The 18646-nt window shown below is 31.0% G+C and overlaps 1 protein-coding gene across 4 annotated transcripts in view; it reads left to right on the top strand.

Moving 5' to 3' along the window:
* Window positions 1–18646, top strand: part of Fancd2 — a 152592-nt gene that overhangs the window by 43176 nt on the left and 90770 nt on the right. For 3 of the 4 annotated variants that reach the window (XR_013011959.1, XM_076447882.1, XM_076447881.1), the window contains exons 7-11: window positions 735–795; window positions 6085–6140; window positions 11037–11127; window positions 15211–15335; window positions 17343–17430. Coding sequence is in view for 3 of the 4 variants with exons in the window: in XM_076447882.1 (XP_076303997.1) it covers window positions 735–795; window positions 6085–6140; window positions 11037–11127; window positions 15211–15335; window positions 17343–17430 (421 nt within the window). In the remaining variant the exon portion in view is untranslated. The remainder of the gene's footprint in view (window positions 1–734; window positions 796–6084; window positions 6141–11036; window positions 11128–15210; window positions 15336–17342; window positions 17431–18646) is intronic. The other variant, XM_076447883.1, reaches the window with a different exon arrangement.

Here is an 18646-nt window from a genome sequence, read left to right as displayed (position 1 = left end):
TCATTATGAATTGGTAGTACTATCAGTAACTGGAACGTTTTTTTTTCAGTGCTTGAGGAGAAAAGCAACACAGTTTAATAAGGTTGCTTCAAGGTATTGAATAAGGTTCAGGCTTATATAAATACACCACCCTTTAACATCAAAACACTGATATGATTTAAGATTACCAATAAGGAAGTAACCTTTGAACCTTGAAACTGTATATAATCATAATGTTCATGGCATTGGTAATGACATTGATTCTTTACATAAGAATACCAATATAGGTAGAATATTTTTTCACAACATTGGTGACATATTTTGCAATAAACTATTGTCTAGAAAAACTAACTTCCTAGGTGATGTGGCTTCTTCCTGTCTACCCAGTTTGCATTTTTTTTTATGGGTACAGGATAAGTGACTATGTTATGAAGTGAATTGGTAACTATGTAGGGATAAGTACCATAATTAATACTTGCTACAAATATTGGATGCATAAATGGGCTGTGAATGCTAGGGTTAGAGCACATGGACCCTATTCCTTAATTTATTTGTGTTGTTTCTTCAGTTTTTCTTTAACTGGTTGGAGTTCAAAGCTTATTCTCCTCTAAAATTCTACCTTTCTTAGTTTATACATCTAATATAAATTTGGCTTGTTGACTTTGTTTCTTCTTGATATGTATTTATTATATATATACATACTGAATTTTTAACAGGAATTGTTTTCACCATTATCAGTAATTGTTTTTTTTTAGTGCTCGAGGAGAAAACCAAGACAGTTTAATAAGGTTGCTTCTAGGTATTGACCTTTTACAGGTTAGCTTTTTTTTTATATAAAAATATACAGGAAAAAACAATTAAATCTGTGTTAATATTGCTTACTTGACACATGATTTATTTTTAAAAGCCATTTTTTTCATGTCTCAAAGTGTTGCATAAAAACCTATAAATATGAAGGTATGCTTGTATTTTATATAAATGTAGCTAGGTTTTTATAATTTATATTAATTTACTTCAAGAGTACCAAAGCTTGTTTAAGAATGTTTTTATAGTCCTAAAAAGTTAATGGTACTAAAGTAACTTTTTGTCATTAAATGTTAGATATAAATCGTTGTAAGTATTTCTGTTCAGGTTACATACACTTTGTTGAAAAATCATACAAATAATGTTTTGATTGAAGTGTCATCATTAGTTTGATAGGCCACTATTAAAATAATTCTGAAAACAAACATATTTTATTTACAAGGCTGTAAAAAAACTTCTTACCAGATATAAAGAAACTATAGCAAGACTTGGTACTTGGACACATATTCTTACCAAACACTACAAGTTTTTTTTTTCAAATTACTTGATTTTGAAAGTGAAAAAACTGCACATTAGCATTTTGTGCAGGCTTTGTGATCATTATATTGTTAAAGATATGCATTGACAAATAAGTTACATTAAAGTTATCTGTAGACAACTCAAACTCTTAACAGAAAATTTTTTTTGTTTGAAGAATAATTTACACTGGAATAAGGCAAGCTTCAGTTTACTTTACTGACTGTAGATGTATGACATACTTTCACTACTTTATCAACTGTCTATCTAAACCAAATCCATAGATATGAATTGATGAAATTGGGCTCTTTCATTCTGTTAATAGCACCTGAGAATATCCCTTTTCCATTACTTGTCAAAACCTCTCCCAGTGGTACAGCAGTATGCCTCCAGACTTACAGTGCTAAAGGCTAGATTTCATTACCTATAGTAGGCAGAGCACATATAGCCCATTATATAGCTCTGAACTTTAAATAAACTTGTGAAAAAAACGTTGCATCTATTTTGTGGTTGCAATACCAATTTCAAATAACTATGCTATAGGCATGTCTCCTATTATAGTTCTGCTTCAGGACTGCTGTATTATAGACCTAGCACTTGCACTTATGCCAGCACTTTCAATTGTGTATAACTTTGTTATTAACTTGTAACACTCGCAAATAAGGTAAAGAACTATTTTTATTTTTGATTTCAAATTGTTTTTATCTACATCTAGTGGAATTTACATCAGGTCAGACAAAGATATTTCTTGAAATAGTGAGGAGTTTTTCACCTCCTATTTCAAATAACTTGTAAAGAAAAATGCTAAGTGAACTGTGAAATGGTCAGCAATTGCCTAATAGTGAAACATTTGTAGAAATATATATTGGTGACTATACAATTTATCTATGCAACTCAGTTGTTAAGGATGACATTTTCAAAGTCTTCCATTTTGCTGGTTTCTCATCCCAAGTCTGTTTAACAAAGGTTTATTGGGTTGATGTAGAAATATTTATTTATTTTTCTTGTTTTTCAAAAACTGAGTCAGTGATGTTAGCTTTATCTCAGTCTGTTTTGAATCCTGTTGAAATAGTATGATTTGTATGACTGAATTATGTGTTTTTGCTGTGTTTATGTTTTTTATTCTTGTTCCAAGTTGCCTTCCAATTTTTCCAATGTAGGTTTCATTGCTACCCATTTCACAGCATGGATACTCTGCTTAAACTGTCTATCAAAGACTAAGATAAATTCTATAACTGATCTTACTTTATGAGTTTAATCTTCAACATAATTCAGTAATGAGCATGCACAGCTATTGAGTTACTCCTTATTTTAAGTGTTTCAGGACTTTAATCACTGAATTATATAAATTCATGTGTTATACTCTCTGTCACCAAGTTCTACCATTCCATAAGACATTTGAGGAAATGATTAAGGTCCTACTTTGCTTTAATACTACTGGATTAAATAGATTCACTTTATAACCATAGTGAGGTAGTGAATCAAACTGCTTTATGTGCTTAAGGTTCTCCTCTTTTGTGAAAAGTCTTGATGTGCACATTCTGACAAACACTGTCTTTTGTGTTGTGCATCATCAGCCTAAGGCAAGGAATAAAGTAATTTATTGCCAATAACATTTTGTTCACAAGAAAGTTAATTAGGTTCAGAAGTGTTATGTAATTTTTTGACAAATATTAATTAATACATTTGAATAAAGATGTATTTATTTTTATAATTATAGAAAGGTCATAACAATTAAGTTTGCCAATTATATTAATTTCAAGGATAAATTTTAAGCTATTTAAAGTGTTTCTTTAATTAAAAAGGTCTTAGATGGATAGATTAAATGGGCTAGAACCTGTAAAATGTGTTTTGATAATGTCCAGTTTTAAAGTGATGCATATGAAGTATGTAAAACATGAGTGTTAAAAGGAACATAGATTTGCAGAAAGAGGAGTTTGGTGAATTTATTAATTGAAGCATACAACCTTGATCATATATTTAGATGCTAAAATAATTGCACATATTTGATGAAACTTTGTAGAATTTGCCTGTTGTGGAGACACAAGTGTAGAGGATGACATTACATAGGTCTTCCGTCTTTCATCTTCAGGTCAGTGTGTGTGTAGGTGTTGTTGGCCTTTTATAGTGTCCTGGTGAATTGTGGAGAGTGTGTTATGATTGGTTGGAGTATCACTGTTTCTGATTGGAGGAGAGATTACCTGTAGATTCAATCAATGGCAGCCATAGGTTACTCGCATTTAATCCGGAATCTCTGTTTTGTGAAGATTTAATAGTGTTAATATAAAATGATTCTTTGATTTTTCTTGTCTTCCAGAATTTGTTTGTGTCAATGATTATAGTTTTTTCCCACTTTATTCTGTGTCCAGTTGATGTGGCATGCTCTGCAATGGCTGAATTTTGTGTTTTCATGAATCTTGTACTATTTTTATGTCCTTTCATTCTAGATGTGAGCTTTATTCTTATTTCTCCAATGTATGTATCATTGCAGGAACACAGAATTTCATAGATGACGTTTTTGAGATTCTCTTTGGTAGGTCGCTATTTACTTTTTACTAGAATGGACCTTAAGGTATTGTAGGATTTCCACTGGACTTCTATGTTGAATTTCTTGGCTATGCATTTGAGCTTTTTACTGAAGTGTTGCAGGTATGGTAGGTAAGTTGTAGTAGTGGTGATGACTTTCTGATCTTTTCTTTCTGTTGTGGTCTTCTTCAAGGAGTTTTTGATGAAGGAGGAGGTGTAACCATTCTGTTTAAAACTCTATGATCTTTTGGTTTTTTACTTCGATGGATGTCTTATCACAAATGTTTTCTGTTTAGGCATTAGATTATACCATGCTTTATTGAGGTTGGATGGTAGGACTGGAAGTGTAGGTATCTGTTAGTATGTGGTGGACTTTCTCTATACAGTTGTGGATATTTGTTTTGCTTGTTTGCTGATGAGTATGTCAAGAAATGGTAGACTATTTTGCTTCTCTATTTCCATAGTTAAGTGGATTCTTTTGTCTACAAAATTGAGATATTCTAAGAAGGCTGGTAAGCTTTTCATGACCGTGGGGCCAAATAAGGAAGGTATCATCGACATAACATCTGCAGAAATTTGGTTTTATAGGTGTGGATGAAAGGGCTCTTTCTTCGAAGTCTTCCATGAAAATGTTTGCTAAGATTGGAAAGAGTGGTGATCCCATGGCTAGACCATCTGTTTGTTCATAGAATTCTTCATTGTATTGGAAATAGGTTGATTATAGGCAAATGGTTGTTAGTTCCATTATGGTGTCTATTTTCATATCTGTTCTGTGTGGTATAGAGTTGTCGTTCAGTGGTTGTTGTCTGGTGATGTGAAGGGTTTCTAAGGTTGAAACATTGGTAAATAGGTCTGTGATGTCAAAACTGACCATAATATCCTTGGATTTGATGTCTAGCTTTCTGAGTTGTCCTATGAAATCTGTCAAGTTTTGAATGTGATGTTCAGTGTTTCCTTGTAGTGGAGATAAGATAGGTACTAGGAAGGTAGCCAGTTAATGGCAAGGTGAGTTTTGAGCACTGACGATAGGCCTTAGAGGTATATTAGGTTTGTGTACCTTAGGTAGTCCGTAAAACTAGTTTTTAGCTAGTTTTTTTTGTTGATTAAGCCTTGTTTCTTTAGTTTGTTCAGTGCCCTATTGATGAGTCTCTCTTGTCTTTTCTGTAGGATCATTGGTGATCTTTTTATATTGGTGTTTGTCTAGTAACTGATCTTTGTGTCATAATTGTTGATGTCTAGGATGACTATACTGTTTTCTTTGTCTGCTGGTAGAATCTTGATGTATTTGTGTCATTTTAGATGGTTCAGTGCACTGCATTCCTGTTTAGTGATGTTTGGTTTTGGTTTCTTGGCTTTCCTGAGGATGGTGTAAGTTTGATGTCAGAATTGTTCAGCCACAGGGTTTGGGAGGCTTTATGCAACAGATTCTAAGGTTGCAGCTATGTCAACAGTTGCAACTGTGCCAGGTTGGATGGCAAAGCTTAGACCTTTTGAAACATCATCCTCTACACTTGTGTCTCCACAACAGGCAGTTGCCATCCATTCTACAAAGTTTCATCATGACTACTTTGCCTAAACAATCTATCAAAGGACTGCACATATTTCTTGAATATACTTGCAAGATTGCTGCTTCCTCATGTAAAATTCAGGTGACACTCATGTTATAACAGTGTATTCAGTTATTTTGTATCTTATTACAAAAAATTGTTCAGATGCTGGAAAATGTGCAAAGATAACTTGGAAAGAAAACAGGTTAAATCATTTGAGATATCAAGATAAAATATTGAAGTTTGAAATCAACAGATTTAAAGTGAATAGGAGCTTAATAAGGCTTATTTAAGTGGTGAAATGATGAAGAACTTGAATATTAGGAGTATTAAACGTATGCTATGGAAGATAAAATTTATACCTTGTCTTATTTAAAACATTGTTTTGTTAGAGTGATAAATCTATGGAATGGTTTCAAAGTGACATAATTTCAATTTATATACATTTAAAAGCTTGTTGTATACTTATTAATAGCTATATTTAGGCCAGGTTAGTAAATTACTCATTGTTTTGATAACAAATGGAGATAATCTGCTTTAGCCAAATGGCCTTTTATCACCATTTTTTACTTATGTTTTTATTTTGTCAAATAAAATTAGCTTAATATTGTGTGATTTTATGTCAGTGTGTCTTCTGTTGTTAATTAAGATTTTTTTAGCATTTTCTCTTTATGAGCATAACTATTGAAAGCAGTTTTCTAAATCATTTTAGGGCAAACTGACAACATTTATGTTGGAGAAAATGGCAGAACTTGCAATTTCAGAACAGTAAGTGTAAATCATATGGTGTGATATGCAAGATTGTTAGGCTAGAAAAATCATAATATTCTAATTTTTGCATAAAAATGTACATGTTATATATTTTAAAATAATTATATACAAGAAGAGGCCTGCAAAACATTTACAGTCAGATTAGTATTTTTATTGCAATAGTACTTCTTTAAATACTGGATTTCTAAAATAATACAAAGAATTCTAATTTCAGACAAGAAATCTACAACTCCACTTGTCTTAGGCCTAACAGTAGTTCTGTTAAGTACACTTGATTCTCATATAGCTTTCTATGGTGCTGTAGTCAAGGTTATTGTACTTGGAAGTTCTGTTGATTACTGCTCTTATGACATAAATTTGAGTGAGCCAAAGAGCAGCTGTTCAGCATTGACATAAGTCTCCCCTTTGGCTCAGTAAATATTTTCTTTCTTTTGCTTTATTTGAAGTAACTATATTGTCCTATGTCTACACTGTTTTAATATGCTGGGGAATGTACTCAATCATTGTGTCTCACAATGGAAAGAGAAAGCATTGTAATTTTACAGAAAATGAAATTTCTGAATTACTTACAACTCCTTAATCTGGTTTAGAGGAAGATCAGAACTTGAACTGGATGAGAAGTATAGAAACAGTAGTGAAACAGAATAGAAAGTTAAGACCTCTGTGTGGAAGGTCCCACAAATGATGCATTGACATCAAAAACAGTGACTGCTCACCCAAGACTGGAAATAAAAAAATAAAACAAAGGTAACTTTCAAGAGAAAATGCACACATTTGAAAATAAATTCTTAAATGCAGGGTAAGAAGTTTGACAAAAAGACAACACAACTGCATTTGTATCAGCTACTGCAGATGGAGCAAACATATACTACAGATATGTAATTGAAACAATGTGAATGTGTGAACAGTCATGCTTGTGATGGAATGACACAACTGATGCTTAAATGTATCTTTTCATAGCTTTATGTTTATTGATGGTTAGAGAAAAGTCTGAATATATAGTGATTGCAAGATATTGATTCTTTGTTTATTACACTTTTATGAAACTTTAAAAAAGAAAGTGAATGATAACCTTCACAAGGCAGTGTTTAATAATGCATGCTAAAACTAGTTGTCAAGAAATAATGTATCCATTTGCAAATCAATGCATTGATGAGAGCTTTGTTTTATTTAAAGGACAGCTGTGGTTCAAGGAATATATTTCTTCAAAGAAAAACGTTTTACACCAAATTGGTTTTGTACTGTGTGATGTGGAAACTAATTTTTGTTGAACTTTTTAATTTATATTGGTCATTTGACTGACTTGGTTTCCCAGAAAAACCTAGGATTTTCAGAAAGTACTGTAACAACATTACTGACTTCTTACATCAACAAAGATCATTCTCTGTATGTTGAAAACTGGTACACAAACCTTTATCATTTTGTTGGTTGGATGAAACAAACTGCTGTGGCAGAGAAAAGAATTACCAGTCCTAATTGCCAAATTAAAGAAAGTTGAGGTTAAAACCAAGCTCACTGAATCACTGTTGACATTGAAACTGAAAGATAATACATCTGTATGCTGATTACACTTCATACATGTGTAGTGATTGAAACAGGAAAGAAATATCATTAAGCTGGTGAGAGAAACAAAAATGTGTTTTGAAATACACTATGATGCTTAGTTCATTTTTATTCTTTGAAGGGTAGTAAAATGGTATAAGTTGTTGTTTTTTGTTGTATTTATATTGTTGTTAAGTTCACTTGCTCTGTATCTATCATAATTACTTGAATTGATCACATGCCACTGTAGGCTTTTCAACTAAAACTTTTGAAGCAGTTACTAATATACTACAGCATCCAAACCCCATCAAGGAAGTGAGAAAAATATCTAATTCACCAGCTGTAGAGAAGTTTACATCTTACAAAGAGAGACATTTTTCATCATTAGTTCTTCCAATAGTTTCAAAATAGAATCCTAAAGAGATTTTCACATTTACAGTAACAGCTCAAGAAGAACAAGAGTTCACCAGATACATGTTTAGTGTGTATGGTAGATTATTATGTATTGTTTCATGTTTATGACCAACTCCAAAATTTTTCATATAATTACTATGAAAATGCTGTTTGGGTATCTCGTACCAGCAAATAACTGTATATTGAGTATAATTTTTCAGTAATTGTATATAATGTGGTAAGTCAACGTTTTATATACACAACACATTAATGTAGCAGCTGATAGGCTAAGCACAGCCTGTATTTGATAGAGAGATAAACTGACATTAAGTTGTGTATATTGTTTTTGCTTTAGCCTTTCAAAAATTGATAAGCTTTTAACATTTTATATAAACTTTCTACTAAAATATATTTACGTCTGTTGAAATAAAATACTATGCATGTGCATTTAGATGATAAAGTGCACATACATTTTCAGGATAGAGAAAACTGACTGTTATTATTATAATAGATTCCTTATGTTTGTTTTAATGAGCTGATGTTTTATTTTTATGGCTTGAACTGTAGGATTGGAGCAAGTGCTTTTATTTGAGTTGTGTTATTAAATTAATGTAATTCCATTTCACCTTTAACCTGTTGACTGCCAAGTATTTTAGCTGCTACAATGCGACTCTGATGCTTCTTCATTTTGTAACTTTTTTCGTGGTGCCATTTTGGATGGAAAGTGAAACAATTTGTAAGTTGGTCGAATGTGTGTATGGTGCTGACATCTAGCGTTGAAGTTAGGTATTATTGAGAAAGAAGTAACTCGTTCTTGGCACTGTGTTACCAATCTGCTTGGACGAGTTATCTCGTCTACGGCACTGAACAGATTAAGCAACATCTTCCATTTTATTTTGTGTAAGGTGTTCAGTGATTTAACACTCCTACGAAAAGACGTTTCTAGTCCTGATTTCTCCAAGCCCGTTCCCCTGGCTGTGGTTTCGCTAGATAGTAGATAGGGACAGTGGGAATCTCATTAATCCATTCATTAATGGATTTAAATGGCAATTTCATTTAAATACAAAATTATTAGCCTAATATTAATAACCTTTCAAGTTGCTCTGGGGCCTATTAGGCCCCACTTTTCGTAGGAGTGTTAAGTGTGGTGAATTGTGTTTTCAGTAAGATAATGGTATTAATGAGCAGCCATATTTTAAGTAGTAGAAGTGGAGATAGTTTGTGCTTAAAACAATTTTAACTGAAATTATGAAATAAAATAAAGTTTTAGTAAACATATTATCCATAATATATCTAAATCTATATATATATATATATGACTAATAGAGCCATTTTACACTGTCCTATGAAGTGAATTAATGTCAAATTTCATTGCTCATTTTCTGAATGGAACAGTATGCAGCATGTGTAATAACACTATCTTAGGAACTGTTTAATTATTTTATATTTTCTGAGACTTGAATAAATGGTATTTTTCTGCTCTATAAAAAAATTTGTTTCTTGGTTGCTAAAGAAAATCAATCAAAAATATTTTTGGTATAATGAAGTTCTGTTTCCTACATTTTGGAGATTGGGAATGTTTAATTTTCTTTGTGTGTGGGATTTGTGCTTTTCTTTTGGTTTTTTCAGGAACAAGTAAAAAGTTGTAATGTATATACTAAAGAGCTCTGAACCTAGAAACGTTGCATATGTAAATGTTACAAAGTGCATGAAATTGCATACCTTGCTGAAGGATAGGTCTTATTTTTCAAAAACATTGGTTGTTAAGATTTGTAAATCTATCAAAAGAAGTCTCATTTTGATACTGTGTTAATGTATAACCCTCTGAAATATATGTGTTGTACTTTATTCACCTTCTTTTGCTTTGAATACTATTCTCTTGTGAAATTTAATGTATTCTAAGATTTTATCAAATAAGATGGTTGGTAGGAGATTCAAATAGAAATATTTTAAAAGGTCTCAGGACTAAATAATACTTGCACGAAACATTTTTTTGTATTATTTTATAAAAAAATCATTTATTTTACTCAATATTAGGATATTTAAAAGATATAAAATGGATCAAAATGACTTTCATCTTTATCAAGATATTGTGATGTAAGGTGTTTTTAGGCAATACTGTGTTAGACATATCAGTTTTCATTTAAATTGCTACTGAGAATTTGAAATTTGTAAACAAATTTCTGATTTACTTCCACAAATGTAGTAATTTTGAAAACAAAGTTTTGTTTTCGTACAGTATGTTATTTTGTTAGACATTGAAATACAAATCATATCTTCCTGCTTGATGTCTGAGTTTGAAAACGTGAAATTCTAAAATATTCTTAAAAATGAATTTTTTTATTCAGATTTTATGTTTAGAATTGTGGTGCAAAACAATGTAACAAATAGGTTTAAGTTTCTGTTTTAGCATACATAAAGCTCTTACATTGGTGACTAAGACATGCTTTTAAATTTCTGACATTGTGTATGAGAATTTATAGTCACATTTGTGTACTGTAATAACACAGTAAATACTACATATGTAGACACTGTTATTAATAATAATATCTTAATCTCTTGTATTTCTCAAATGTTGTTTTATCTCACCATTTTGGTATTGTAAGTCTCCAGTAAATTATTAAAGAAAACTGAGCTTTTAGCACATATAAACATTCAGTGGGTGGACATGACTGAATATGTGTAAAAATGTATATTGCAGATTAAGTGTTCAGATTTTGACCACTGGCTTGTAGTTATTCACTGAACTGCACATATCCAACAGATGTATTGATGTGATTTTCGTACCTGTAAAATAAATACTTATCATAGTTAATATAAATAATATGCCCATGTTAAAAAAAGAATACAATTGTAAGATTACATGTTTTACATTGTTTAGAAGTAAGAATGTAATTTGATGATTGTTTTTCTCAGTATTTTACATGTTCTGAATAAAGGTGGTGGTTTTGTTTTCAGGTCAGAAATATTTGATTGTAAAGATATAGCAGACATACCTCATTTTATTTTAACCCAGTTTCAGTGGTTGGACAGAATTGTGAACAGTAAGGTGAGTACTTTCCACTTACTAGTTTATTGCTTTCTTAAATTGTTAATATTGTTATTTACACAACTCATGTTTTTAATTCTTATAATGTTAGTTCTAAATAAAAAAAAACAAATTTTAATGTACCAGGCTGCCCTAATACTTATTTCTTATATTTCTTTAAAAGAAAAGGCATTAATTTGTATCTTACTTTGAAAATGCAATTCATTTTGCCTAACTTAATTTGTTCAAGTCAAAAATAAAGTTATAATATCTCATTTAGTGTGCTATTCACAAGTTATGGCACTGTGAGCATCGATTGTTGACACTAAAAATAGAAATATATAGATGTTACCATCTGTCTTTGTTTGCCTGCTTATAAAAATGACTTGATCAAAAGTTTATTTTTGGAACAAGGAATGGATACAAGGCTTGTGCATAAAATATAAACAGTATAAAAACCTGAGTGGTGTTAATGTAAATTCCATGCTTCCATCTTCTCAGGCTAACAGAATTTACTCAAACTCTTAAAATATAAGGTGGATTTGTACTTGGATCAGGTAGGCAAAATACAGGGTGTTCGGAAAGTCACTGTGCACTTATATATTTATTAACAGACATGGTTTAATATAGAATACAGGAGGTAAATATGAATGACAATTATAAACAATGTTGAAAGTGACCCCTGTTGGCATCAGTACAGGCTTGGATCCTTCTTGTTTTGTTTCTAAACACTGCTATCAGTTGCTGGCTTGAAATAGACTGAATAAAATATTATCACAAAACTGCACAGTGACTTTCTGAACACCTTGTATTAGTCCTTATAATGAAGAAATCAAGAATATTTTAAATCATGGTATGGCTGAAAGATCCCACAATGTTTAAGCTGAGTTATTCCAGTTAGAGGCAGACCTTTCACAGGAGTAGGAACTTCCATTGGTTTCTGTGTGACCCAAATGTTTGCTAATCACAAGAAACAGCAACAAACATCTAACAAGTTGTCAGGTTAGTACTGTACAGCCAAACAAGATATTATGGACAGTGTGGGGCTACTTGGAGAAGATTTTGCTATTTATTTAGCTCTTAATGAAACTGGAACCAGCAATATGGTAAAAAGGTTTGCACTGATAGCCTAATGAAGTTTGTGCTAGTAGTAACTAACACCAAGGTGTGGGCACAGCACATAATGATACTCTATTTCACTATTTCATAGGGCTTTTGAGAAACTTTGACATTCCAGAGTGAGTCATTTGGTCTAAAGCACACCAATTTAACACTGATCAACCAAGTAGACATAATAAGTTCAATCAAATGTCTCTAACTGTGGAGTTCTAGTTATTTTATTTCTTTATCAGTAGATTTTCTGTATAATGGGATCCCAGTAGCTTTATCCTCTGAACTTAGCATAAATATAAAACAACATATCTTGTTACATTCATGTATAATCTGCATTTACTTTATATATATCTTCTTCTGTTCATATTACTCATAACCCTATAACAACCAATGTCATTTTTATTCTCATTTTTGCATATTTTACTGCATCACATTCAAAATTTAATTAAACCATTTTGCTGTCAGTGCTTTGATGAAATTATCATTACCAAGTGCATTGTAATTCAAAGCTTTATATTATCTAAGTTTTTATTATTTTAGTTCAAAAGAAACCTCTCAAATATTATTTAAAACTTAAGTTTTGATAACTCGTTATCCATTTGTAGTCTTACAATTGTCAGCTTTAAGAGCTGGTATAAAAGAAAATGTACATGTAATGTAGACAGTCTTTGTCAGACATTCCAAGTACAGTTTATGGTTATTTACCAGCAATTCAAGTATGTTCCAAGAACTTTCCCCACAGGTAGTGGTTGTAAAAATTGCTGTATTTAAGCTAAGTCATGCCCACTAACAAAGTAGAAGGTGTGTTGCTAAGTGACAGTTTTAAATTGAATGGTATGCTTATAATAAGTAGAAAGGGCATTTTTCCCTCCGATATGTCACTAAATTAACAGTAAATGTAGATGTACATATCTATTTACAAATGAGGAAATATAATTTTGTTTGTTGTTGAGAGTGTGGGGTCCCTAGCACTTGACTGTTTTTTCTTGCTTTGTACATATTAGTTTGATATACATTTAAATTTAATTTTGGTTTTACTCTTATATTTTAGTTAATTATGTATCTTTTGTATTTTTGAATTTATTTATTTGAAGTTTTAATGATTATTTAAATGTTTATGCTCATCTCTTCACTGGGCATGTGTTATAAAAGATGAGAGCAAACATTACACTTTAAGCAAAAGACAGCCTTCAGTTGATTATAACTTTATATATTACCTGTGGGGATCCAGTGAAGTGTGTACACATAAATAGTAGAAGATAAAGAATTGAGAAGAAAAATATACCATTAAAAATATAAAAAAATGGGAAAAGGTAAAGACCTGAAATTATGCATATGATTCAGAGTAGATATTTTAAGATTATTAGATGAAGATATAAAAGATAAATACATGTATCCATTTCTTAATTTTAAAGGTTTCATTGCACTTATACATCAGTGATAATAGCTAGTGTCAGTGATATGGCAGAGAAAGTTGAAAGTAAAATATAAATATCTACCTTAAAAATTGATATCAATTTAGGAAACTCTAGGGATTATGCAAGTGGAATGTGAGAACTGCATGATAGAATATATTATTTTATACTCAAAATGAAAATTGCTTTACAGATGAATCATTCAGAGTATGAATAGAAAGAAGGATAATAAATAACAAATATTTTGAGAAATAATGGTAAAATCAAAATTAGGTGTTTAAATTTACTTAAACTACATACTTTTATGAAGGTTCTCAAATTTCAAATGATTTCATCTACAAGTTTTGTTTTAGGAATTAAATATAATGGTAGTGATTTAGGAGGCTATTATCTCCATGACCAAAAAGCACATTAAAATCTTTTTATGCATTCTTCATCTTATTCTGACATACAGTTAACAGAAATGTCATGGACTCATAAAGTAATGTAATGAGCCAATTTTCAAAATTCAGTACATAAAAAAAAGTACCTTTTATTGAGCATTGGCTGGTGAGAAAGAAAATATCAAGAACCATTATTTTCATATATTTGCAAACTTTAATGAAAGTAGGAAGAGTTTAAATTGTATAATCTATATAGACAGGATTAGTGTAAAGAACAAATTAGTTGTTCTTCAGTTTTGACATTGTGTCCTTTGCTTTGACTACTCATCTTTACTTTGCTCAGTCTTGTACTTGATTGTCTGACCTTCTTGCATTTCTCATTGTCTGTCTGACACAATCTTTTTGCCTTGTTTTTACCTGTCCACTATTCACAGTTCACAGTCCTGAACAGCAGTGAATATAAATGGTTATGAAATACACCCTTGTCTTATGCTAGTTGTCATTTCGAACCAATTATCTTTTTTCATCCATTTTAACAGATGCCCTAGTAACCTCAGTACAAGCTTCTGGTAAGTTGTATCATATTAGCTAGTATTCAGTAACATATTAGTGTGCACTATAATCCTTTTCTCCATACCAAGCCATGCTTATTTAAAGTCAACAATTCAGATGTGTAATGAGTAAAAAAAGTGTGCCACTTTAATTTTCTTTCTTTCACTTTATGATTTTGTTTTTCACTGGTAACACATCTATGAGTACTTGATAACTGCTAAGAAGTGAGTTGAAAAAATAAGCTCACAAACTTTAAATATTTAAGTATATAGACTGAGATAAGTGTAAAACCTCCTTTATATAGGATAAACATGGAAAGGTTGGACAAAAAATTAGAAATGCCCAGTGGAAATGGAATAATTGTGTTCACCCTTTGGTTGTTAGAACTACTTCAGCTTTTTATAGTTGGGCATCTCCAAGCTTGTAAAAGGTATGTTAAAGACTTGTGTTTTATTCCCTGAAGACATAAATTGGCATAAAGCAGGGAAGACTTGGTCACTCATGGTTATAAGTTTTTGCCTGATGTGTATTGTTATTTTGAAATACACATTAAAAGCAAAAATATCTAAAGAGCTGTTTTGGCATAATCTTTAATTAAAAGATAATTATAAACTACTAAAATTGAAACTTGTTTGTAACAGGAGCTGACTGACAAGTTGCTGGAAATGCTAGAAGTTGTCCCTACAAATTTTCAGTGTGATATCATTGCATCAATTCCAGATATAGTCAATGATAGTGACCATTCTGAAGTAGCAAGGAGACTCTGGTAAAAAAAACAACAACAAAAACTAATCAACTTTATACAAAGCTACTGCTTCTTAACTTAGTAAAAGATAAATTTATACTGTGATGTATGTAAGAAATATAAACGTTCTTCATTGGTAATACTATCAGCATCTACTTATTTTACTACCTTTATAAGTACTTTTTTTTTTTTACTAGGACATACAACTGCAGAAATTGATTGCTACCATAATATTATAGTGATTTTAAGCTTTCCTTTCTCTGATTATATGTATTATAAATTAAAATTTTCTCCATATATATTTCTGTTAGAGTTAAGTCATTGCTTTAACTTATCCAGCATTTTCTTGTCATAGTTTTTTACTACAGCAGCTTTAGAACTACCGTATTTGCTGGTGTGTAAGATGACCCAAGATATTTTAAGCAAATTAAGTGTATTTCTCTGAGATTTAGTGTATAAAACAATATCTGTTGCCAATCAAGTGTAGGGGGTTACTTTTATATATTAAAAAAAAGTAAAGAAGTTATTTTTAAACCATGCTGTCTTGCACTGTGGGGTGATAAGTACAACCACAAGCATGTTTTTTATCCTCTTCAAATGCTACATATAGCTCAGTGAGTCATAACTTAAGTCACAAACTTGTAATAAACAACTTTACAAAGTTTTTATCTCAGTTGAATTCCTTTTCTCTGACAAAAATATACTAAACCAAAAGGTATAGTGATCTAATATAAAAGATTACAAGATTAGTATATTACAGAAATTTTTTCCAATATAAAATTGATTTTTAAAACATCACAAGAACCTGAAAAAAATCACAAAGAAATTCACTCACTAGTTCAATACAATGTTTCAAAATTTCTTTGCTGAATCTTTAAAATTATTCCTCATTTTCTTTTTCACTTGAACTACCAAATAAATCCTTCACTCGGTCATCTATAATACCATCATCATAGACATAATATTGATATTCATAGATGATAGTATCAGTACTGCTGTTGGTAATATCTCTCTCATTGGTAACTTTTTTGTTGTATCTTGTCATCCACTTTCCCATCTCAACTTGTTTGAAATTCTTCACATCTTGCATGATCATTGTATTGCATTGATATTGATCTTTTCCCATGATGACTTAACCATTCAACCATCATTGGCAAGATGGCAGCATGTGCATTTCCTGTTACAGTGAATGTACATTGTCCTTTAAGCATTCACAATCTCCACCTTCTACAAACTTTATCTTTGAGAGGCATGTTAAGACACAACATATGTTGCACGAAACTTCTCAGAACACCTAGTATTATACCCATAACTGCATTGTTTTCGGTATGTACGTAATATCTGACAGAATTAACAGAATGTGTACTGAAAGAAGCCCACACAGTAAGACTTTTTCTCTGCATAATGACACCAGGCTTCTTGTTCCAAACTTTTCATATTTTTAGCTTGTACCATTCTCATCTGCCCAACCTTCTGGATTCACAAAAGCATTAACACCATTTGAAAGTTTGATTTTAGGCATTGTCCTTCTATCAAAAATAGCCATAGGCTTCAGTCTAATTTTGTCAGTTTCTATAAACTGACTAGAAATTGTAATGCATTAGGTAGCATGATATCAATGCACTTACTAAAAAAAGCAACCAAAAGTGAACAGTGTAGCTTTTATTGAATATGCTGTTAACTAGTGAGTTTGTCCTCTGCTGGGACAGCAGTAAGTTTATGGACTTATAACACTAATATTAGGGGTTCAATTTGCCTGGTTGACACAACAGATAGCTGATGTGGCTTCACTATGCAAAAATCACACATTACATAAAAACCAGATAGTTCTTGCTGAAACCCATCTTTGAACCTGTGTAAAAGACAAGGAGAAAAGTCAGATATTGTTTTATGAATAAAATATATTGTATACCAGCAAATTTGGTACTCTTTATTTATGTGATATCCATATCTTTAGTTATATGTTTTTCTTGAATGGGACGTTTGTTATGGTAATTTTTATTGTGTTAAGTTTATTCCTTATTTCAGTGATCTTCTTTTGGAATCCCGACAATTGAGGATTCCTATATTGGACACTTTATCCAACTTAAACATACCATCGGAGATAGTTACAGTGGTATAGTGAAATAATTTGTTTTCCAACTTATTTTATTTATGGTGTAATATATATATATAGAATTTATAAAGCGTGTTAATATATATAGAATTTATGAAGTGTGTTATATATATATATATATATATAAAAGAATAAATATGAATATAGCAATAGATGATTATCCTTGTCTTGTCGTATACACATAGCAAAATTTGTTATTTGTCATATATATATTTATATATTTACTTAATTTGGAGTACAAATTATAACTTTTGGGAACTGACTAGAAATAATTCTTTCAATTTATATTTATTTAAATGTGTACACCTACATGTTAGTTAAAAGAAAATATACTTATTTTGGTAAACTTAGAGCATTACAAGTTTTTTCTTTTGTTTTGGAAAATTCAAAAATATTTATTCATTTACACATTTAAAAATGATTTTATTACCTAAATGTATATGAATCTTATTCAACATTTTAGATATTTTTAAATATACAATTTTTTTTAGTCCCATTATTTTTAAAAAGAAGAATATTAAGACTAGAAATTTATGAGATACTTTTTTGGTATGAATAATGCTTAATAGAATAAATACATAATGTTAACATAGAAACCCAACAGTGGCACTGCATTATTCTTTTGCAGTATTTTCTTCTTCCTAACTTTGATTCTGAATGGGTATGAACAGGTGGTTAAGGCATTCGAATTGTAATTTGACAACTCGTCACACCAGACATGCTTGCCCTTTCAGCCATGGAGGCATTATAATGTGAAGGTCAGTCCCACTATTCATTGGTAAAGGAGTAGCCCAAGAGTTGTCAGTTGGTGGTGATGACTAGCTGCCTTCCCTCTAGTTGTACACTGCTGAATTAGGGATGGCTAGTGCAGATAGCCCTTGTGCAACTTTGCATGAAATTCAAAAACAAACTTTGATTCTTGTCCATATTAAGGTTGACTCCTTAATTATTTAGCAAAAGTTATGCACCTAGTTTATTGAAGTTTTGAAATTATGTCAATAGATGCACAAAAAGATATTGATGTTTTTTCCTTCAGGTTGGCAATTCTTAAGTGCAATGAATTCTCAAGTATAAAGGGTTTTATTCTAAATAACCATGGCACTTGTATTGAAAGATTTTCTTTTGTCACTGTGCTCTTGCCATTTTGTCATTACAGTTTTTATGGAAATGTTCACCTATAATTATAGAAATTCACTAGCCATAACAACCTGTTCTT

The sequence above is a fragment of the Tachypleus tridentatus genome, chromosome 8 (assembly GCF_004210375.1).
Source record: "Tachypleus tridentatus isolate NWPU-2018 chromosome 8, ASM421037v1, whole genome shotgun sequence".
In the NCBI taxonomy this organism is placed as follows: Eukaryota; Metazoa; Arthropoda; class Merostomata; order Xiphosura; family Limulidae; genus Tachypleus; species Tachypleus tridentatus.
This window is presented reverse-complemented; position numbering and strand designations above follow the sequence as displayed.